Source organism: Ovis canadensis, chromosome 21, assembly GCF_042477335.2.
Source record: "Ovis canadensis isolate MfBH-ARS-UI-01 breed Bighorn chromosome 21, ARS-UI_OviCan_v2, whole genome shotgun sequence".
NCBI classification, from domain to species: domain Eukaryota; kingdom Metazoa; phylum Chordata; class Mammalia; order Artiodactyla; family Bovidae; genus Ovis; species Ovis canadensis.
The window spans coordinates 25325777-25349664 of NC_091265.1; the positions used below are offsets into that span (position 1 = coordinate 25325777).

Genomic DNA, 23888 nt, shown 5'->3' on the forward strand with positions numbered 1-23888 from the left:
TGTGTAACATGCTCATTGAAGCTGAAACCTACACTTCTGGCTTCATTTAGAATCAGGCTGTCTCTGACTAATCCAGCGATTTGCTTATCTCCCTGATTAAGAATATGGAAAATTACCAACAAAAGTATTTGCAGATTTCCTTTTAAAATCTCTGAGTCTAGATGAGAGTGATGGGGAAGTAAATAAGAAAAGTATAGAATTGTGTACCAACTTTAGTGTCTGTGTGGTGGGTACCTTAGTCTGTAGAGAGGAGAATTTCACAAAGGAAAATACATTATTCGTTTTGAGGAATGAGCAAGAATGGAAGAATTTGGGTGTGAAGCAGCAGTGTGTGTATGTGTGTGTGTGAGAGAGTCAATCGTGTCCGACTCTTTGTGACCCTGTGGACTATAGCCCTCCAGACTCCTCTGTCCATTGGATTCTCCAGGCAAGAATAATGGAGTGGGTAGCCGTTCCATTCTCCAGGGGTTCTGCAGGACCCAAGGATTAAACCCAGGCCACCTACATTGCAGGCAGATTCTTTACCATCTGAGCCACCAGGGAAGCCTGTCTTGGAAGTTAAGGTTCAACAGGGAGGATATTGACAAAGATGGAATGTATGCTAATCCTGTGTGTAGTTGGGAGATCATTGAGGTTAGTCAGTGTCATGGCCAGTTTTTATTTGGGCATGTGGGGGTGGGTGAGACCTCAAATGAGATCTCATTAGAAGTGAAGAGGCCAGTTAGTCCAGCATTTCCTTAGGGGGGACGGTTTCGGGTGGAGCGGCTTTTTTTCTTTTTTTAATGTTTGTTTATTTTTGGTGGTGCTAGGTCTTTGTTGACGTGGGGGCTGCTCTCTGGTTGAGGCGCATGAGCTTCTCACCTCGGCGGCTTCTCTTGGTGTGGAGCGCGGGCTCTAGGCGTGGTGGTTGCGCTCTGGGCTCTAGAGCACAGGCCCAGTAGATGTGGCGCACAGAGCCTTGTGGCCCTGTGTGGGGGGTTTTCCTGATAGGGGTTGAACCCTTGTCTCCTGCAGGCGGAGTCTTTCCCACTGAGCAGGGCGGGGCAGCTTTTAATTGCTGAGTGTCCGTTGTGCATTTAATTGCGGAGTGTCCATTGTGCATTGCGTGACAGTCTCCCTCATCTTTGTCCTCATGTGCCAGTAAAGCCCTTCAGAGGGCATGATAATTCCTCCCCCTAACTTGGTTCTAAATACTCCCAGGACTGGTTGATGTCTAGTTAGGGAAACAGGATCTTCACTCTGGCTTTGTCAGTGATAGTGGGGTGGAGAGGAGAAGGTGGGATATCTAGACGTTTAAGAGACTTGGTTCTTGATGAGCTCTAGGGAGTGTTTACACAAACGTGGGTGTGTGAACACGTACACACATGTAGAAGTGCCCTTGGGCAAGTATTGTGACAACAAATTTTGTGACAGGTTCAGTTTTGGAAAGTAAGATTCTGAGGAGTAAAATGATTATTGACATCATTGTGAGAAATAACTGTTAAAAGAAATGAATAACTTATAAAGATAGTTTCTGGAAGGAAAAAGAAAAATACAGATATGTAAACATGGGAAAACAGGAAGTTAGGAATATAACTTCATATAATTAAAATCAAAGCTTGATCACTGTGCTTGACGTTTTAAAGGGTTCAAAATGAGCAGAACATAGATAGGCCTTGCTCCCAGTAAATTATATTTTGAGAGAGAAAGATTATCTTTGGAGTAAGGCAAGTACAGTATATTCAGTGCCTTAGGGCAGATATAAAGTACTATTCAGAAAGGCAGAGATCAAATTTAAAATAGCAGAAGTAAAATATCAGAAGCTGAGCCAAGTAAATGAACTATTTAATTTTTGTTGCAAGTAGTCTCAATTGTGAAAGCCTTGTGTTCGGTGGGCATTCTCTTTGACTGTTTTGTACTTTGTTCTTCAGGCATTGTTGGCCAGGGTAACTGCTTATCTAAAATGCATTTGCTTATCAAATGTTACTTTGTACAGAAATTGGCCCTATTAAACAAACATTTTTGAAAGATTTATAAGCAGATAAATGGTCATAGTTGCATTGTTTCTTTTTAGCAATCACAGCCAAATTAGATCACTTGAGTTCATATTGAATATTAAGTACTAAAGGTGAAAAGTGGACAAACTTTTAATGAGTCTCTATTTTCCTATTTCCCCTTTAATGGTACTTACAACTGAGGTAGTTATACATTGTTTTATGGATACTTTTAAAACAACTCATTTCTTGATCATCTTCATTACATGTCTAAATTGGATCATATTTTGTATTTTCTTCATTGAATATGCCAGTAATATCTGTGAAGCAGATATGAGGTGAAATTCTGAGAGGTATATTAACTTTAGACTAATTAAGATTAGACTATTTTATGGTAATGTTTTCCAGTTATTTATATTTTAAAATATAAAGTTAGAACTTACATTGTTTTACTTGTTTTCAGAGTAATAATTGAGTAGAGTTCCTGAATCAGTTCTTTGGAAATTCATTGCACTGAGAAACTATTAGCCCATTTTCAGTTTTGTCAATATTAGCTAGTTGCTATCAAGTGAAAACTGAGCTAACTCAGAACTGAAGGGAGAAAAGAATTAGAATTGTTTTATATAAACTGAGAGTCCTGTCCACTCACAGACCACATATCTGCTCTATTAGTACAAGCACAGCATTCTAGGGAGGGTTTTAATAAAGGTGTTCAACCTTCAGCTTGCATCTGTTTCTATATGTATGACTAAAGTGTAGGGATGAATATTATTAATAGTGTAATTCTAAGTTTTTATGAGAAGTAAGAGAACTGAGAGTTACTCAAGGCCTTGAAACAGTTCCTTTTGAGATAAATAAAATGTACTTCAGGGTGAAGGAAGTTTGATTTACTTTCTGGTATTATTGATTAATTATGTGATGTTAATCAATGCCCTGTTTACTTCTCAGGTAGAAGTTCTGTCTCAGTTGTTCTCAGGAGGATTTTTTAACAACTTTTCCAAACTATCCATTTTTGTTCCACTCGTGTTAAACCTGTACTCTGTTAGTATGCAGACCTGCCATTAAAAGTAAAGCAGAGTAAATTAATCTTTTTTTTTAAATTGCAGACTTAATTCAGTGCACGAATGAGATGAATGTGAACATCCCGCAGTTAGCAGACAGTTTATTTGAAAGAACTACTAACAGTAGTTGGGTGGTGGTCTTCAAATCTCTCATTACAACTCATCATTTGATGGTGTATGGAAATGAGGTAAGCAGTATTTTTGGTTAACAAGTGTCCTGGGGGTGTTGACTGGTTCAGGTTGCTTCTCCTACTGACACCTCAGAAATGCCTATAGCAACTGAATAATATAGGTCAAAAGGGCAAGGTGCTTCTGCAGAAATAGAATTGTAGCCCCTACACTTTTTTTTCTGCCTTTTAAATCAGAAAGCAGAAAGTGGGTCAGAGCACAGGGGACTTTCAGTAATGGGATCGGGAAGCAAAGATTAATGCCCGGAGATGGGTTCTATAAGCAGCTCTGGTTTTTGCAGGCCTTTGTGTATAGGTTATATGTTTGTCTCTATTCACTTAGTTTTTCATTACAGCCCAGTCAGATTTCTGTCTGATTTCATATAGTTGTCTGTAGAAGCCCTTTGCCTAGTTCAAGGCTGTGATATTAAGGACTAAGATGGCATTTTGCTGAGAGGGACTGATAGAAGAACACCTTCTTCAGCAGAGTTGTGTCTGAAGTCTTTGTTACCCGGAAAGAGTAATGAATAAGATGCATGCTGCTGCGGCTGTTGCAGCTGCTGAGTCGCTTCAGTCGTGTCCGACTCTGCGACCCCATAGACGGCAGCCCACCAGGCTCCGCCGTCCCTGGGATTCTCCAGGCAACAACACTGGAGTGGGTAAACCTTTGCAATTTAATGTCTGGAGAGAATCTTCTTGTTTTCCATGATAGCCCAGTAGCTAATTTTTGAGTTCTTGATTTTCTCAGCCTAGTATGCTTACTTGTAAAATTGTGTCAAAAGGAGTATTTAAAACTGTGTTTAAAGAAAGTTTGAATGGAACTAGATAAATCTAGGGCCTTGGTATGTGCCTTAGAAAAATGCAGATCACTGATTGCTAGGAGATAGTTCCCACTGAGATGAGGAGGGACTTTTTTGATTATATTTGTAGTTTTTAAGTTTTAAAAATTATTTTCAGGAGTGCTACCTGAAGTACGATTACTTGGGTAACACGTGTGACCCATTTTTAGGACATGTTACTCAGTTGCTTTCTAATCATTGGGCAGTATACAGAGTCAGTAGAAAAAGTTGAATATGCTAGCTTCAGTGTAACCTAAAACATTTTCTTCTTAACTAGAATAATAGTTTCTATTTTTATTAGGAATGTGTTTACCCAAGATCATGATCATCTATTCAGAAGAATTTCAGGCTTGTATATATTTTTTACCTTAAAGAATAAACTATGTAGTTTATTCTTTAGGAAGAAAAAGCCACAAATACAACCAACTGCAATGCTAGTTAAAGAGACACATTCAGTGGTGACCTTCAGAGGTGAATAAGGTAATGATTTGCCCAGTGCTCAGTCTTGTGCAACTTTGTGACCCCATGGACTTGTAGCCTTGCCAATCTCCTCTATCCATGGAATTTTCCAGGAAAGAATACTAGAGTAGGTTGCCATTTCCTGCTCCAAAGATCTTTCTGACCCAGGGATTGAACCCACATCTCTTGGGTCTCCTGCATTGGCAGGCGAGTTCTTTATCACTGAGCCACCTGGGAAACCCCAACAGTGATAATACCAGAAGCAAAACCTTTTTAGAAGGCAAAGAAATAGAAAGTTGACTGTCATTCCTTACAACTGACTGACTGAGAAAGGTAGCATTTCAGTAGTGGTTGGTTTTCAGATAAACTCTTCCCCTTCAGTAGCTGAGAGAAATTTGGCCTTCTGCTCTTTTTCGTGTGCTAGTCTGTACAATCCTCAAATTTTTGCATTGGCAGGCGTTACTGGTCTGTGAGAGTATGCATCGAGTTTCACTATGCTGTGGGGATGGAGATTCTCTAGAACAGTTGTTCTGAAACAGGGCAAGGCAGGCAAGTGATTTTCACCCTCAAGGCACATTGGCATAACTGGAGGGGATGCTACTGGCATGTAGTAGGTAGAGGCTGCTGGCATGCTGAGCATCTTACAAGTGCACAAGACAGCCCCTCACAAAAAAGAATCATCAAAACTTAGGAAAATCGTAGAGTGTTACATTGTCTTAGGATTTTTTTGTTGTTGTTGTCTTAGGATATTCGAATGCATTTTGAAACAAGTTGTTTTAGGATAAGTGATGAAACAGGAGTCTTTGATTTTCAAATTGTTTTTCAAAATCGTGGTTTGTTAGTTTGTGGTGATCTCTGATGAACACTATTGAGTCAGAGAAGTGATCATGTACATAAAATTGATAGTAATCCTCTGCATACATTTACAAAAGTAATCCTTTTAAAATTTGTCCTACAAAGTTGAAAAGAGTTTCTTGAGCTGTTTTAGAGGTTGTGTGTGAAAGGAAATTAAGGTAGTGTTCTCTGGTAAGCATTTTGGAGAGGGGCTTGACAGTATTTTGAGAAGATGAATTTTTATACACCTGCTGAGCCAACAGTTCAACCCTAAGTATATATCATGAGAAACCTTTGCATGCCTGCAGGTGGAGACCAGTACAAAGACGTCAGTGAAACATCGTTAATACTCGTAAAACTAGAGAGAACTTAAATATTCGTGTAGAAAGGGATATATAATGGGTGCAGTAGTTTGCTGAAATACTCAGACATTGTTGAAAATGAGTGAACTAGATGTACATATAGTAAATGGATAATTCTTGGGAAGAAGTTATTGAAAAACACATTGGAAAAGAATGAGTACAGTATAGAATTTCTGTAAATTTAAAATAGAAACCAAAATTATGTACTGTTTTTAGATCCTTATATATGTAGTAAAAGTTTAAAAAACATTCATGGTAAAAACCTACTTCAGAAAAGTGATTGCCTTTGCAGAGGGAGGAAAAGGGAATGGTATTGAAGGCATGTGTCTTTAATAGTGTGTAATTGGATTCTGTAAGGGGAACTAAAGTGATGATTGTTAATCTGCACTGTGGGTAAGAGGATGTCTGTTCTGTTATACTCCAATATGATTACTAATATTCTGTTTTTAAAAAGAAATAATAAAAATTTGTATCACTAGATACCTGTTTTAAAAATAAAGGCACCATCTGAGTATGATTAGCTGTAGCCATAATATGCTATAGTAAAGCGCTTCTAGTTAAAAGTGCCTGTTTCCTTTTAACTTTAATACCATAGCTGTGGCATTAGACTTCAATCAATTCCTGCATGCTAGTGAAAAATATGTTTTATGTTTTTGGGAGGACTGAAGATGATAAATTTAAGCTAGATAAGATTAACGTGTTAACCACCACTTTCCCCCTAATTCTCAAGTTAAAGTTTCTTAGATGGCAGTACTGTTTGACATAATTATTTGTTGTCTTTTTTCCCCCCAGCGTTTCATTCAGTATTTGGCTTCAAGAAACACATTGTTTAACTTAAGCAATTTTTTGGATAAAAGTGGATTGCAAGGTAAAGACACCTTATTCATTACAGAAAAATCAAGAGTGACCCCATTTGAGGATTACTGTAAAGTTGAACTCTGTTCTTTTGAACGTATGCTGTGGAGGAGCCTCATGTTTTAGTGAAGGTTGTAGAGAAGAAAAAAGTTATCTTTTCATAAGAAGATGGATTGACTTCACTTCTCGCCACCCCGAGCTCTTTGAGAAGCAGTATAAAGTAGCAGTTTAAGAGCATGGGTTCTGAAAGTGGACTGCCTGCATCGAATCCCATCTCTGACACCGACTGCATAAACTTGAGCAAGTTGCTTTACCTCTCTGCATCTGTAAAATGAGGAGTAATGATCAGCACCCACTTGTAGGATTATCATGAGGTGTAACCTAGTTATGCGTGTAAGGTGTCTAGAATGATGCCTGGCACATAGGAAACTCTACGTATATTCTGTTCTAGTTGTTCTAAATCATACACAACTGAAGACTGTTAAGTATGAAAAATATTAAATTGATTAATGATTTGAGGAGTGGCATTTTGTTTCCATAGGATGTTACATTTGAGTTTGGGGTTATCAAGTAGTATAAGAAGACAAGTTTTAAAATTCCCAGTAAATAAAAGGAATGTTGGTCGAATAAAACAGAATTATTTAGTGAACTTCTAAGGGGAAAATTTTTCTAAGCCACATATGACATACCTAGCTTTAAAAATGTAAAGTTAGAATGTAACTTTACATATCTATAAATGTAGAATGTAGCTCTTACTGTATCTGCCTTCATTGTTGTTATTATTTTATACTTTATTCTAAGAAATGTTGAGAATATCATACATTTTAGTAGCAAAGGTAAGTATAATATGTTTCTCAGATGAATTACTTATTAATACTTACCAGATATTTATTTTACTTTAATTCAGTAACTTGAAATTGCTGTAATCTAGTACTGTAGCCCTCCATGTACGTACTCTCTTAACGGGATCTCTTACACTTAGCCAGAGCTAGACTGTTAGCATTATAGAATAACGCTAGGAAGAGCCTCATAAAGGACATACTGAGACCATACTAAAGGAGTACTCAGCAGTAAGTTTCAGCTGGGAAATATCTTTAGAAAAGGTAATATTTGTGCTGTGCTTTGAAAGATGGATGAGGACATGAGTTGACTTAAGCAAAGGTAGACAGATGTATGTGGATGGTAAAGAGCATGGGTGTTTCTTTATAGGGCAAATGAATATGAATAGAATGTGAGATGAGATGTTGGAGAATATGTAATGGCAGATAACTCTTGGGAAGCTGTTTGGGGCCAAAATCATGCACAAAGGATTTTGATATGTTTGGGATTTTATGATGCAGCGAGAAACCATCGAAGGTTTTTGAGTTGAGGGAGGAGGAGAGAAGGAATGTATATTATTAAAAAAAACCACTCTAGCTTGTTGTATCTGAGTGAGTAACATCTTGAGGACCTTGAGATTGCTCTGGTCATTGTTTTGATCATCTAGTAGAGAGTTAGTGAGGACCTGAATTGTGGCTTCTGTGGAGATGAAAATCAGTAGAATTTAGTGATTAGCTGTGTATATGTTTATGAACTGTTCAATACTTCTTTACTTTTGGCAGTTGAAAGTACTAATTAGAATTGAATACTCAATCTTTCAGAGATTCTGGAAGATCAATAATCTGTACGTAGAACCAGCTGTTACAAGGTTGATTTTACTTTAATGAGAGATATCATGCCTTAAATAGTTAAGAGGGAAAAAAATGAAGCCATGGAATCCCTTTTTCAAGTAAAATCTTTAATAGAAGCTATCTGTATATATAACAGGTGAAACTGGAGCTGTTTTGTTTTCTGGAACATGGATAAAACTACCTCATCTTTTTATTTCTGCTTTCAGCCTTATTTAGTTCATTTGAACTGTAAGAGTCTGGAAAACAATATGCAAATCACTACTCTAGAGCAGAATATATGCTTATGTTCCAAGTGGGTTTTTTGTGTCTCATTAACTACTGATTTTCTACTTTCTTGAGATGGAAATTAAGCACTTCTGGTGACAAGGTTTTAAGGCTTTCATTCCTTTCATGTAGAGAACAGTTTTTAGGCCTTTTATTTAAAGCTTATATTCAAAGATATTATAAAGGTTAGACAGAAATGATAAAAGTTATATTTCAGTGATGTTTTTGTAATTTTGATTGCTGATGTATTTTGTTGGGTGGAGTCTGGTATATTTTATTCAGTATATACTGGCTGTTATACTAGTTGTATATATTATAATTAAACTTATAGTGCATGAGATAACTGTGTACTTCTAATAGCTGTACTTGAAGTAAGAATATGGGAACACAAAGAGTTCAGGGAAAGTTTTAGAGACCGAGCCTTGAAGGATGAGAGATGTTTCTCCCCTTAGTGAGGATCTAATAGAGTGTATTAGAGGGAACAGTATTAACTGAAGAGCTGAAAAATGTGAGTATGTAACACCTTATACAGTACACTAATAGCTATGAGAATATCTGAGGGCAGTGATTTCTTTTACTGGTTTTTCTCCAGTAGCAAGGTAGTAGCTACTAAGAAATATTTGCTGAATAAATGAATTGGTGATTATGTTAAATCCAGTCACTGTACTTTGTGTGTGTGTGTGTGTGTGCACTTGTTTTGGTGTTATATTTTTTTAAAGTAGCAGAGACCATCAACTAAAATTAAATTTGTTAGATGAAGATGAACTAAAGTAGAATGGATCTGCTTTTACAGTGAAAATGAAAGTCGCTCAGTCGTGTCCGACTCTTTGCGACCCCATGAACTATACGGTCCATGGGATTCTCCAGGCCAGAATACTGGAGTGAGTAGCCTTTCCCTTCTGCAGGAGATCTTCCCAACCCAGGGATCGAATCCAGGTCTCTGGCGTTGCAGGCAGGTTCTTTACCAACTGAGCCACAAGGGAAAGAACAAAAATTTGTAGACTTCTTTGAGCCAGGCAATAGCTAAAATACAAGTTTGTTAGTTTGTTTTTAATAATATTGATTAGATTTTATGGTACTGAAGTCTTCAAATCTCATGATTGTGTTGAAGCAGAAACTTAGAATGATTTAGCTATTCACTTAGAAAGTTTCATTGAAAACTGTCATAGAATTATTTTTTTTTAGGCCTTAAATTTGTGTATTGCCACTTATTTCATTGTACAATGCAGTAATTTTCTCTGCTACTTATAAGGTTGGCACCCATAAGTTGTTCTAAATCATATGCAACTAAAAATGGAAAAGTATGAAAAATATTAAATTGATTAATGATTTTGAGGAGAGGGATTTTGGTTCTGCAGGATGTTAAATTTGAGTCATGGGGTTATCAAGTAGTTTAAGAAAGCAGGTTTTTCAATTCCCAGTAAATAAAAGGAATGTTGGTCAGAATAAAGCAGAATTATTATTTTAGTGAAATTCTAAGGGGGAGGATTTTTCTAACCCACATATGACATACCTAACTTTAAAAATGTAAACTATTATAGATGTTAATGTCACTTAATTCATATCAGTAAATTGAAGGTGTAATATCAAGACATTGTGGCCAATGGATAAAATGAGTTGGTTTTCTAAGCTAATTGGGTTTTTAATATTTTATGAAATCCTTTTGTGTTTTTTCCTTACAGGATATGACATGTCTACATTTATTAGGAGGTATAGTAGGTATCTAAATGAAAAAGCAGTTTCATACAGACAAGTTGCATTTGATTTCACAAAAGTGAAACGAGGGTGAGTTAAGCTTTCTTTCTTTCATTCTTTTTCTTTTCGACATCTAATGAATTTGAATATTTTAAAATGTTAACTGCAGGCATTATTTGAGCAAACTCCGGGAGATGGTGAAGGACAGGGAAGCCTGGCGTGCCACAGTCCATGGGGTCGCAAAGAGTCAGACACAGCTGAGCGACTAAACAATAGGCATTATTTATTATGAGTTACAGAATTTCAAGCCAGTCTTAAAAGATGAACTTCATGTTTTTTTAAGAAGTACATCAGATACTTTTGCACTAGGATTTTTGAAGTTCTTATTAAATTTTCCAGCAGCTTTATTGAGACAATTCATACAACATAAAATTCACCCTTTTAAAGTGTACAATAAGTGGTTTTTAGTATATTTACAAAGTTGTGCAACATCACTGCTGTCTAATTCCAAAACATGTGTTTCCTTTTCCTCTGGACCTTGGCAGTCACAAATCTACTTATATCTCTATGGATTTGTCTGTTCTGAATGTTTTTAGGTTTATAAAAGTAATAAACTATTTTTTAAAAATTCAGGCAACATAGAAATCTGACTTAAACTGTTAATATTTTGGTGTATCTAATGTGTTTTCTGTGTGAAAATAGAAATAAAAGTAGGTGTATGAAGACACACAGAAAATCCCATATTTGGATCACGCTGTTTGAAGACTGCTTCCCTCCCCTAATAGGTATTTTAGATATTCTCAATATCTGTGCACATAGAACCAACTCATTCTTTTGAATGGCTTTAGAATTATGTTCTAGATGTACCTTTGGTTTATTTTGTTTTTTTTTTTAATCTTATAAACGAAATGCATTGAATATTCTTTTACATATGCTTGCATTCTTTTTTCTTTTTTTTTAAATTTATTTTTGATCACACTACTTGACATGTGGGATCTTAGTTCCCCAACCAGGGTTGAACCCGTGCACCCTACAGTTGAAGCACGGAGTCTTAACCACTGAATCATCGTGGAGGTCCCTATGGTTGCATTTGTAAGTGAAGTTTCCTGTAGAATGAATTCTTAGAATTGACAAGTCAAATAATATATATATATACACATGTACCATAATATATATATATACATGTACCATTTTAATAGAAAACACCAAATTACCCTGTATAAAAGTGGTACCAAATTATTGAGTTAAATACAGTTATAAATACCTCTTTCGCTGTATTCTTCCATCATAATGAAAATGTATCTCATTAGATATTTATGTTGTTAGTTGATTGACTATTAAATGGTGATATTAAGCCTCTTTCTCTCTGAAAATACCACTCTTGCTTTGTTAATTGCTTTTTAGTATCTTTTGCCCATTTCTCCATTGGACTTTAAAAATTCTGTCTTAAAAGCTTACTGCAGTTTAGTCAGATAAATTTAGGTTGGATATCTAGCTTCACTCCAGTTAGATGAGGGATTTTAGTAAGATACTTCAGCCAGCTTGCTAACTTTTAAAAAATAATTTTATTTGAAATAATTCACTTTCTGAAATGCTGCAGGAACAATACAGATAACTCCTATTCACTTCACTCAGATTCATCAGTTTTTAACATTTAATTATTCTTTGTGTCTGTGTGTTTTTTACTTTTTTGTTTGATCCATTTGAGAATGGATTATATATACCTCATACCTTTTTATAGTTCATAGCTCTTAACATTTCAGTGCCTATTTCCTAAGAAAAAATATCTTTTATTACATATCCATCAATTGGCCAGCTTTTTCCACATCATGCCGCACAAACTAATGCTATTTTTACAGGACAGTGTGTTATATGGAAAGGACTACATGAGACTGAAGGGTTTGGGATTAATGTGTCAGCATACGTATAGCCCATTTGTACCATAGCAGTATGGTGTGGCACAGTTGGAGAGCATTGACTTAAGCTTCAAGTTATTTCATCTGTGAATTTTTAAAACATTTATTTATTTTTATTTTTGGTTGCACTGGGTCTTCGTTGCTATGCGTGGCATTCTCTCCTTGCAGTGAATGGGGCTACCCTTGGTTGCAGTGCGCAGCCTCTCGTTGCAGGGGCGTCTCTTGTTGTGGAGCACAGCTCTAGGAGTGTGGGCTTTGGTGGCTGAGCACGTGTACTCAGTGGTTGTGGCTCTCAGGCCCTGGGGTGCATGGGCTGCGTTAGTTTCAGCATGTGGGCTCGGTAGTTGTGGCGCACAGGCATCGTTGCTCCATAGCATGTGGGGTCTTCCAGGACCAGGGATTGAACCCATGTCCCCTGTACCACTGCGAAGTTCTGTAAATATTGTTTCATCTGTAGAATGGTGATGTTAATAGCATTTATCTATTAGGATTTTTGTGAGAATTAAATGAGTTATTGTATATAATGCTTATTAGCACATGACAAACTGACAAGCTTTTGGATTTATTGAGAAAATAAATTGTCACAGGTTATAAATACTGCCCCCCCCTTTTTAGCATTTATTAAAACTTTTAAAAAAATCTATGTGATAAAATTATTATCTTCATTTTTATGGCTACTGTCTTTTAAGCAAACTTGAGTGGGGTTTTCTACCCCAAAGTGATCAATTGACTGTTTTCACTGGATATTTTTATGGATTCAGTATTTTTATTTAAATCTTAAATTCATTTAGACTATATCTTGATATTAAAAAAGTGAGATGGAGATTAACTACAATCTTTAATAGAAATATGGGATGTTCAAAAGTCAAAATGAATCATTACCCTGTATGGTTAAATGGGCTTCCCAAGTGAAACTAGTGATAAAGAACCCACCTGCCAGTGCAAGAGACATGAGAGATGTGGGTTCAGTCCCTGGCTCAGGAAGATCCCCTGGAGAAGGACATGGCAGTCCACTCCAGTATTCTTGACTGGGGTACCCCATGAACAGAGGAGCCTGGTGTGCCATAACCCATAGGGTTCCCAGAGTTGGACACTCCTGAAGCGACTTAGCATGCATGCGCTTGGTTAAATGACTCTTCACTTAAATACACTTTAGCCCCTTTTTTATTATTCTGGCAAATTCTTGGTCATTCTTCAAGATTTCACTCAAATATTTTTTTGAGGAAGCCTTTTTTTCTGTTAGATTTTTTATGACACTGTCTCATCCATGAAGACAGTACAGTCTCACATTCTTATTTTCAGGACTTTCCACAGTGTCTAAACGTAGTAGATGCTTAATAGTTTTTGAAAAGATGATTAGATGAGTTTCTAAATAGTACATTAAATAGTTCTATGAAAAATGGATCCAGTAAATTGCGTGTGATATATCTTTTTTAGTTGGTTGTGTTAAACATTGGTCCCTTCATTTTCTTTTTGTTTAGCATTCCATTTTTTGATAGTGTTAACTTGCCGTGTAGAATTATCTTGAATTCTAAATTGGTACAATTTGAAGTGGTAAGACATTGTTAGTAACTAGCAAAATAAAGAATAACCAGGTATTGTCTGTGAATAAGAGTATGGATGATCAACCTTTAATTCATTGCTCTTATATTTGGGAAGCAGGTATCTGAATTTAATTACACTTGATTACAGAAGTAATAAATACTTGTGTTCTACATGGACTATGAATTGTCATGCATTTGGTATGAATCATATTTTAGCATTTGGGTTTGTGAATTGAGTTTTTTGAAGTCAATTGCTGATGTAGCATGTGATAACTGTTTGGATTTTTCTTAATTGAGAAATTTAAAGTTCTGTGGGAAGAAATGATGTGGAGGCTAGTGAGAGAGAGAAGAATAAAAAATGTTCCCATTGTTTCTAGCCATTGGGGAGATGGCACCTTTTCCTGGGAAGGTTTTTGGAAGCAACATAGGGTAGTGGTTAAAAATTAAGAAATTAATTTTGGAAATACTAGTTTTTAGATGTCTTTGATTTTTATAAGTTAAGATATCAAGTAGGCAATTTGACAGTACTAACTAGGACCTTTGAGAGTTCTGGTCTGGCTGTATAAGTGGCAGTTTGGTAATTTCTGCCTGGGGAATGACAGTATCCTACAGAATAAGTGTAGAGTAAGAGGGGAGGGCCCAGAAACATCTTGAGATACACAGCATTTATGTTAGAGAATGAGTAGAGGATGAGGAGAAAGAGACTGAAAAAGTAGTGATGCGGTAGAAAGAAAACGAGGAGTGACGGTATCAGGAATGCTAAGAGAGTAGAGTTATAAGGAGGAAAAAGTTTGAATGCTGCTGAAAAGTCTAGTCAAGTAATGTTGGACTAGTATCCACTGGAAAGGCAACATAGAGGTAAAAACGGAGTAAGTTGAATAATGAATGAAAATTGTGAATTTGCCAGGTGACTGCAAGGGAAAGATAGGCGCAAGAGAGTTAAGGGTATTTGCAAGGGCATGATAGATAATACTTATCTTTGGAATTATGAGCTAGATGAAAGGAAAAACTAGAGGAGATCAATATGGGTAGTGGTAAGGTTGATAACATTGAAGTTCATGATGAAGTCAAATAGTTTTTGTCATGGGACACTTGACCAAGGTAGCTAGAAAGTTAAAAGGTGATTGTCAGGATGAGGTGTCTGAATCTTGGCTTTTTCTTACATTGAGGGTAAGGGTGTGGTAGTGGGGGCTAGGGATAATATGGTTTCTTGGCAGGCAGTAAGGTCAAGATATGACTGTGAGAATAGGGGATGTGGTTAAGGGACTGAGATCAAGATGTTGGATTGATTGTGAGTGTAAGATGTTGAAATTAACTGAGAAAAACTGAGCCAAGGTTGAAGTCTTTTGTGATACAGGGGAAGTGACCAGAAGGTCAAAAAATTCACTTAGCAAGGAGAGGGAGGGAGAACTAAAGGGACCAGCAGTGACTGAGAAAACAGGAGTTTGATATGTGTGGGAATAAAGAAAGGGCTGCAAAGAGGGGGTGAGGTCCTCATCCTGAACTCCTGAAGCTGGTACCAGTCAGTGAGGATATGGTAATGTGTGAGTTAACACGTCTTATTTGGGAGGGTTGTTGGAGTAAAACTGGTCAACAGCTGCCTACATAAGGCAGGCCAGCGTTTGTTCTTTAAACTCTTGTCCTGCAAAGAACTTTTTTTGCTTTTCATAGCTTAATTGTTTTTCTGGTATCTGGAGTTGTGTTTTAAGGGATAGCTTAGGGTAGAACAGCTATTTCTAAGTATGGATCATTTGTAAGTTAGGGTACATCTATACAATTTTTTGAAGGGGCCTTATTCCTCTATCAGAAGTTTATGAAAAGCTTTGCTTTAGAGTCTTATACACTTGGGTTTACACACTGACCCTAAAATCAATTCATTTTCTGACCGTAGATACTCTCATAACCTCAATGAACCTAAAATTTCATTGTCTATAAGATGGGACAAGACCACCTGCAGGATTTTTCTGAGAATTTGAAAAACATACACCAAGCCCGTAAGACAGAAGCCTGGCCTATAATAAACATATTGGTGTTAGTTGTGTGTGTTAACTCTATTACCTCTTATCTAGTGTTTTTGGTGTCAGTTTTGTAAAAATCTAATTTATTTGGTACTGCTGATGTTTATCTTTCTTTAGAAATATCTAAAGAAATATTTAAAGAAATCTTTTTGGAAATATTTAACAGAATATTTTATTAAAAACAATTTCTCTTAAGCATCACTTATTTTAATGGCCTGATTAGAATGACTTGGTAAAACTGTCCTTTATATTGTAATAAAGTGTTTTTAAATTGTGTATATTTGAGTAGATAGCTTCATGTTTTGTTTATGGCAATGCTGGGCCTTTGTTGCTGTGCACAGGTTTCTCTAGTTGTGGAGAACAGAGGCTGCTCTGCGTTGTGGGGCACAGGCTTCTTGTTCCGGTGATCTCTCTTGCTGAGGAGCACTGGCGCTAGGGCCCGAGGCTTTAGCAGTTGTTGCACTTGGGCTCAGTAGTTGCAGCGCGCAGGCTCCAGAGTGCGAGCTCAGCAGTTTTGGCACAGGGGCTTAGTTGCCCAGTGGCATGTGGGATCTTCCCAGACCAGGGTACCGATCAGCGTTCCCTGCATTACAAGGAGGATTCTTACCTACTGGACCGCCAAGGAATTCCTAAAATAAGTTTGATTTGAGTCACAAATAAACTACTTTAAATAAAATGGTACTTACCAAGACTTGTATTCAACTGCAGACTCCATCGTGTCCTGTTTAGTGATTTGAGGGAAATGCCCTTTGGACGAATGAGCAGTGTGAGCATCAGATGATTTCCTCATGTGAAAAGTATAGTATAAACCTGGTTATATATTGTAAGCTTTTATTTTTATGTCTCATGTTTTACATCTTTTTAGTTTGAAATGAGCACCTTGATATTGGACATATGGTATTTTCTGGTTTTGTTTTTCTTTACGATTTCTACTTGAGGTTTCAGGTTCAATAATGACATAAAAACATGTGATGTTTGGTAACAGCTTGTTCTCTGTTTAAATGGAGAACCAGATGGGAGTTTGAAACATAGATTTAATAACAAACTCAATTGTTCTTTTCTTTAAACAGGGCTGATGGAGTTATGAGAACCATGAACACAGAAAAACTCCTAAAAACTGTACCAATTATTCAGAATCAAATGGATGCCCTTCTTGATTTTAATGTAAGTTGATTACATAAAAGCTTTTGTAATTTGATATTTTTAAAATTGCATTATTTTAATTAGATTTTTTAACCTCAAGTTGTCATAGACTAATTTTTTCACACAATTATCCTATTTGGCTAAGGATTTTCTATAAATGTGGCCCCAAATCAGATTACTTTCTGTTTGAATAATTGCTTAAGATCTACTCTGATTTCTTTGGTGGTGCTTCCAGAATCCTCACTATATTATAGGGTATACAAGCTGAAGAAAGTGATGGAGAGGTGAAGAGATTAATGTGAAAATCTGCTTTTTTTGATAATGGTTTTTAGATGTTAAAAATGTACAAAAATTTTCCTTATGACTAGCTGTCTTCAGATTTCACTTTTTGTCTACTTTGCAGAACTCAAAGCATGACAGTTATTAAGAAATAAAGGGAAGTTCAAATATACTTGTAACAGTGTACTATATATCTATTGCCCAAGGACTCTGTGTTCCCTGGGATTTTTGTTTTAATGACCGCTACTTGAACCGAGTTTCCAGCTTTGTTATTTGTTTGTAGTATGTTGGGTGTTAGCATTTTCAAGTCGTCTCTTTTGGTGCATCTAACTTAAAGATACTTTCTTTTAGACTTTGTACATGTAAGTTAGTGATCGAAGCTGTGACAGTTTTATGCTGAAATTGATTTTCCTTTAATGCTGTGCTGTCACTTGGTCATCTTTCATTTCCAGAAGCCAGGGACCAGCTTTGCTTTTCCCTGCTGTGTCCCTGTTGTCAGTACTGTGTGGCACATAGTGTTCAACAAACATTGACTAAATGCATCCCATAGGTACTTTAGCGACTAGAGCAGGTTCTGAAGCTACTGTTTTTTTATGTGGCTTGTGAACTGAGAACATTTTTAAATGGTTGCAGATAATTTAAAAAGGGAATATTTTTACATTTTTGAATGGTTGCTAGTAATAAAAGAATTTTTTAACAGGTGAAAAGTATATGAAATTTATATTTCAGTGTCCACAATACTGTTTTTAGAACAGGCTCATTGGTTACGTGGCTGCTTCTTTTGGTGTAATAATGGGGCCAAGTAGTTGTGACAGATCATATGGCCTGCACAGTCTGAAATACTGAGTCACGCCCCTAGTTTGCTGGCTCCTAGTCCAGAAGACAGGGGATTAATGTAACTGCTGAACTTTATTTTGGTTTTTATAGAGAAAACGTCCAACCATGATTTCTTTTTTCCACTTAATTTATTGTGGGTATCTTTAAAAAATGGCATGTTCTTTTCAATGTCTGTTATACTTTGTTCTATGTAATAATTTATTGCTTCCCAGATGGCTCAGATGGTAAAGAACCTGCCTGCAATGCAGGAGACCTGGCTTCAATCCCTGGGCTGGGAAAATCCGCTGGAGAAGGAAATGGCAATCCACTCCAGTATTCTTGCCTGGAAAATCCCATGGACAGAGGAGTGTGGCGGGCTACAGTCCATGGGGTTGCAAAGAGTTCGACACAGATGAGCGACTAACACTTTACTTGTTGATAAATGTTTAGGGCATTTGGTTTTTTAATTCAGAAAATGGGGAGAAAAAAAAAAAACCCAGAAGGGAGGGATACTAGATACTCCATGTGTGCATTAGATAATAGTGTATATATACATTTATAAGCCTATTTATATGGAATTATTGCCCTAGACAAAGAATTAGATGGTCAAAGGCCATAAACATAAAAGTTTTTAATAAATATTGCCAAATGATACTCCAAAAGGGTTGAGCCAGCCACTAGTCAACAGGCACCTGTTTTTCTTTGTTCTTTTTGGTGTAGAATAATACCTTGGTTTTTACTGTCTTGATACCTACTAGTCTGGTACTCAAGTAATTTAATTTGATTCTTTTAATTTGCCTATTGGTGAAATTGAACTTCTTTTCACATTATTAGCTATATGTATTTTTTATTTTGTGAATTGTTTTATAGAATTCTTTCTATAATGCAGATTGATCTTGTCAGATATTCTGAAAATATTTACCAGTTTGTTGCTTGCCATTCAGCTTACATTTTTCTGTACCTAACAAGTTAATTATCATGTACTTAGTTATCTAGATAGCAACCCAGTCTAGTATTTTTGCCTGGGAAATCCTATGGACTGAGGAGCCTGACAGGCTCTGTGGGGTCATAGGAGCCGAACACAACTTAGCAACTGAACCACCACCACCACCACAGTTATCTAAAAAGGAACTTAAGATTAACTTGTTTTATCCTTTTGATTATTTTCTCGTTAAGCTAAAGGTATTTCTCATCTATCTTGGTAGACAACTGCTTTTTTTTTTTATTAAAACATGAGTCACTAATAATAATAATATTGATCAATTGATACATGTATATATATGGGTGAGTCCCTCCTCTTTTCATTTGAAACAAGCACAACATTGTTAATCAGCTATACCCCAATACAAAATAAAAAGTTTAAGAAAAAATAAATATTGATCATTTATGTGTAAAATACTGCATCAAACTCTTTACATGAGTATGTCAGTTAATTCTCCTGTAACCATATGAGGTAGAAATATTATAACCATTTTGAAGGTGAGTTTGTTTGTAATATTGGGAGAATTATTTCTTTTTTAAAAAAATATTTTCTACCTAGCTTAACTCAGTTCTTTGGTGATTATAGTAGCCATTTAATAAATATTTTTTTAAATTTAGAAACATTCAGTAAATTCTTCATGACTGAAAGTGAACTTAGAAATGGGCTTTATTTTGTAATTAGAAGTATTTAATGTTGAAATGAACTTAAAATACTTTTGAGATGTAGCCTAAAAATTTCAAGAGTTGAAGGGTACTTTTGTTCTCACTGACTTATTTCTGAACTAAAGTCAATGTTACAGGGTTTGTGTTGTGGCTTTTAAATAAACCTGAACTCTACGATCAATATTTTTGCACTGTATGGCTGTGACTCTGATTGCTAGAGATAAATGTCTTTTTTTATCCTACACCTAAGTATTTGAATTCATTGAATTTTACTTTGAAGTAAGTCATTGTCATTTTAGAACAGAACATTAGCTGATCTTTCTATTTTTTTTCCCAGGTTAATAGCAACGAACTTACAAATGGGGTAATAAATGCTGCCTTCATGCTCCTGTTCAAAGATGCCATTAGACTGTTTGCAGCATACAATGAAGGAATTATTAACCTGTTGGGTAAATATTTCCATCATTTAATAACATTTTATCTCTTATCTTGTGTCATTGATAAATAATATTGTCTTAGTTATTACTTAAAGCTGCCTTAAAATTCATTGAGATATAGTTATTCATTGAACAATTTGGAGAAAAGAATTTTATACCTGAGTACAATGCTAAGTGATTAAATAATTGTACAATTAGAATGTTCAGCCAGATGAACTATGCACTTTTTAGATATATCTGTATTTTTTTCTATCAGTTTTATTTTTAGAAATAGAAAATTTTCTTTAAAATTAAGTTGGAATTTTCTGTCTCAGGAAAATAATTTCCTCAGTTTATTCCAAGATGAACTTTTAATTGTAATATTGGTACTTTTTTCTGAACTTAATTTTTAGATTGATAATTATTTTATTTTATTTTTTATTTTATTTTATTTTATTTTTCTGTGCCAGGCGTTTTATTTATTTATTTATTTATTTTAGTTTTTTATTTTTTAAATTTTAAAATCTTTAATTCTTACATGCATTCCCAAACATGAACCCCCCCTCCCACCTCCCTCCCCATAACATCTTTCTGGGTCATCCCCATGCACCAGCCCCAAGCATGCTGCATCCTGCGTCAGACATAGACTGGCGATTCAATTCACATGATAGTATACATGTTAGAATGTCATTCTCCCAAATCATCCCACCCTCTCCCTCTCCCTCTGAGTCCAAAAGTCCGTTATACACATCTGTGTCTCTTTCCCTGTCTTGCATACAGGGTCGTCATTGCCATCTTCCTAAATTCCATATATATGTGTTAGTATACTGTATTGGTGTTTTTCTTTCTGGCTTACTTCACTCTGTATAATCGGCTCCAGTTTCATCCATCTCATCAGAACTGATTCAAATGAATTCTTTTTAACGCCTGAGTAATACTCCATTGTGTATATGTACCACAGCTTTCTTATCCATTCATCTGCTGATGGACATCTAGGTTGTTTCCATGTCCTGGCTATTATAAACAGTGCTGCGATGAACATTGGGATACATGTGTCTCTTTCAATTCTGGTTTCCTCGGTGTGTATGCCCAGCAGTGGGATTGCTGGGTCATAAGGTAGTTCTATTTGCAATTTTTTAAGGAATCTCCACACTGTTCTCCATAGTGGCTGAACTAGTTTGCATTCCCACCAACAGTGTAGGAGGGTTCCCTTTTCTCCACACCCTCTCCAGCATTTATTGCTTGCAGATTTTTGGATCACAGCCATTCTGACTGGTGTGAAGTGGTACCTCATTGTGGTTTTGATTTGCATTTCTCTAATAATGAGTGATGTTGAGCATCTTTTCATGTGTTTGTTAGCCATCCATATGTCTTCTTTGGAGAAATGTCTATTTAGTGCTTTGGCCCATTTTTTGATTGGGTCGTTTATTTTTCTGGAGTTGAGCTGCATAAGTTGCTTGTATATTTTTGAGATTAGTTGTTTGTCAGTTGCTTCATTTGCTATTATTTTCTCCCATTCAGAAGGCTGTCTTTTCACCTTGCTTATAGCTTCCTTTGTTGTGCAGAAGCTTTTAATTTTAATTAGATCCCATTTGTTTATTTTTGCTTTTATTTCCAGAATTCTGGGAGGTGGATCATAGAGGATCCTGCTGTGATTTATGTCTGAGAGTGTTTTGCCTATGTTCTCCTCTAGGAGTTTTATAGTTTCTGATCTTACATTTAGATCTTTAATCCATTTTGAGTTTATTTTTGTATGCGGTGTTTGAAAGTGATCTAGTTTCATTCTTTTACAAGTGGTTGACCAGTTTTCCCAGCACCACTTGTTAAAGAGATTGTCTTTACTCCATTGTATATTCTTGCCTCCTTTGTCAAAGATAAGGTGTCCATATGTGTGTGGATTTATCTCTGGGCTTTCTATTTTGTTCCATTGATCTATATGTCTGTCTTTGTGCCAGTACCATACTGTCTTGATGACTGTGGCTTTGTAGTAGAGCCTGAAGTCAGGCAAGTTGATTCCTCCAGTTCCATTCTTCTTTCTCAAGATTGCTTTGGCTATTCGAGGTTTTTTGTATTTCCATACAAATCTTGAAATTATTTGTTCTAGTTCTGTGAAAAATGTGGCTGGTAGCTTGATAGGGAGTGCACTGAATCTGTAGATTGCTTTGGGTAGTATACTCATTTTCACTATATTGATTCTTCCAATCCATGAACATGGTATATTTCTCCATCTATTAGTGTCCTCTTTGATTTCTTTCATCAGTGTTTTATAGTTTTCTCTATATAGGTCTTTAGTTTCTTTAGGTAGATATATTCCTAAGTATTTTATTCTTTTCGTTGCAATGGTGAATGGAATTGTTTCCTTAATTTCTTTTTCTACTTTCTCATTATTCGTGTATAGGAATGCAAGGGATTTCTGTGTGTTGATTTTATATCCTGCAACTTTACTATATTCATTGATTAGCTCTAGTAATTTTCTAGTGGAGTCTTTAGGGTTTTCCATGTAGAGGATCATGTCATCTGCAAACAGTGAGAGTTTTACTTCTTCTTTTCCAATTTGGATTCCTTTTATTTCTTTTTCTGCTCTGATTGCTGTGGCCAAAACTTCCAGAACTATGTTGAATAGTAGCGGTGAAAGTGGACACCCTTGTCTTGTTCCTGACTTTAGGGGAAATGCTTTCAATTTTTCACCATTGAGGATAATGTTTGCTGTGGGTTTGTCATAGATAGCTTTTATTATGTTGAGGTATGTTCCTTCTATTCCTGCTTTCTGGAGAGTTTTTATCATAAATGGATGTTGAATTTTGTCAAAGGCCTTCTCTGCATCTATTGAGATAATCATATGGTTTTTATTTTTCAATTTGTTAATGTGGTGAATTACATTGATTGATTTGCGGATATTGAAGAATCCTTGCATCCCTGGGATAAAGCCCACTTGGTCATGGTGTATGATAATTATTTTAAAATAAATACTTTTTTAAAGGATGTTTTTTACATTTGAGGCATTTTAGGAGTGTGTGGTGCTTTGTTGTGTATTAGGTATATATGGCATTCAGTTAGTTTTGCCTAGCGGAGAAGGCAGTGGCACCCCACTCCAGTACTCTTGCCTGGAAAATGCCATGGATGGAGGAGCCTGGTAGGCTGCAGTCCATGGGGTCTCTGAGGGTCGGACATGACGGAGCGACTTCACTTTCACTTTTCACTTTCATGCATTGGAGAAGGAAATGGCAACCCACTCCAGTGTTCTTGCCTGGAGAATCCCAGGGACAGGGGAGCCTAGTGGACTGCTGTCTATGGGGTCGCACAGAGTCGGACACGACTGAAGCGACTTAGCAGCAGCAGCAGCGGTTTTGCCTAGAGATGCTAATGTTTTTTCAGTGGAGTTTGAATGGAGTAGAAAAGTAACAATCTGCAAAGAGTGTCAAAGTATCAAGTGTCAAGATGTCAGATATATTTACTCCAATATATTTGTTCTCCCTTTGCAGTAATTTTTTTTTAAAGTATTTACATTTGATTTTCATAGGCAGGGATAATACAAACTCATTTAGGGATGCTTTAATCCATGGAGATAGGGAAACTTTTCTTTTTTTCCACAAGTGAAAAATGGGAAGTTTTTTATAAAGTTTTAGAAAGTATAGTCTCCCACCTTGGTATACATTAAGCTCTTTATTGCTATTTATGTAAATTAAATTAGTTTTCCAAGTGACATCTGGACTTAGAAAAGTTGCCATCTTTCTTAATATTATTTAGAATATTTGGAAATAGACATTTAGCACTGTTTTAAATGGAGTCAAATGTGATCTATATTAACATGCAGATTATACTTAGGGAATTGTTAGGGAAGAAATATTGTAGGAAAAACTGGTAATAGGAGTAAAATCGTAATTTCTTAATTTTTAATATAGCAGCATGTCTATTTTAACTTGCTTTGAATAC

General features: G+C 36.1%; 1 protein-coding gene across 16 annotated transcripts in view; it reads left to right on the forward strand.

Moving 5' to 3' along the window:
* The window catches only part of PICALM (phosphatidylinositol binding clathrin assembly protein), a 99332-nt gene that overhangs the window by 29597 nt on the left and 45847 nt on the right, over nucleotides 1–23888 (forward strand). For all 16 annotated transcript variants that reach the window (XM_069564825.1, XM_069564827.1, XM_069564826.1 and 13 more), the window contains exons 2-6: nucleotides 3080–3222; nucleotides 6488–6563; nucleotides 10167–10269; nucleotides 16728–16821; nucleotides 19877–19988. In XM_069564825.1, the coding sequence (XP_069420926.1) occupies nucleotides 3080–3222; nucleotides 6488–6563; nucleotides 10167–10269; nucleotides 16728–16821; nucleotides 19877–19988 (528 nt within the window). The remainder of the gene's footprint in view (nucleotides 1–3079; nucleotides 3223–6487; nucleotides 6564–10166; nucleotides 10270–16727; nucleotides 16822–19876; nucleotides 19989–23888) is intronic.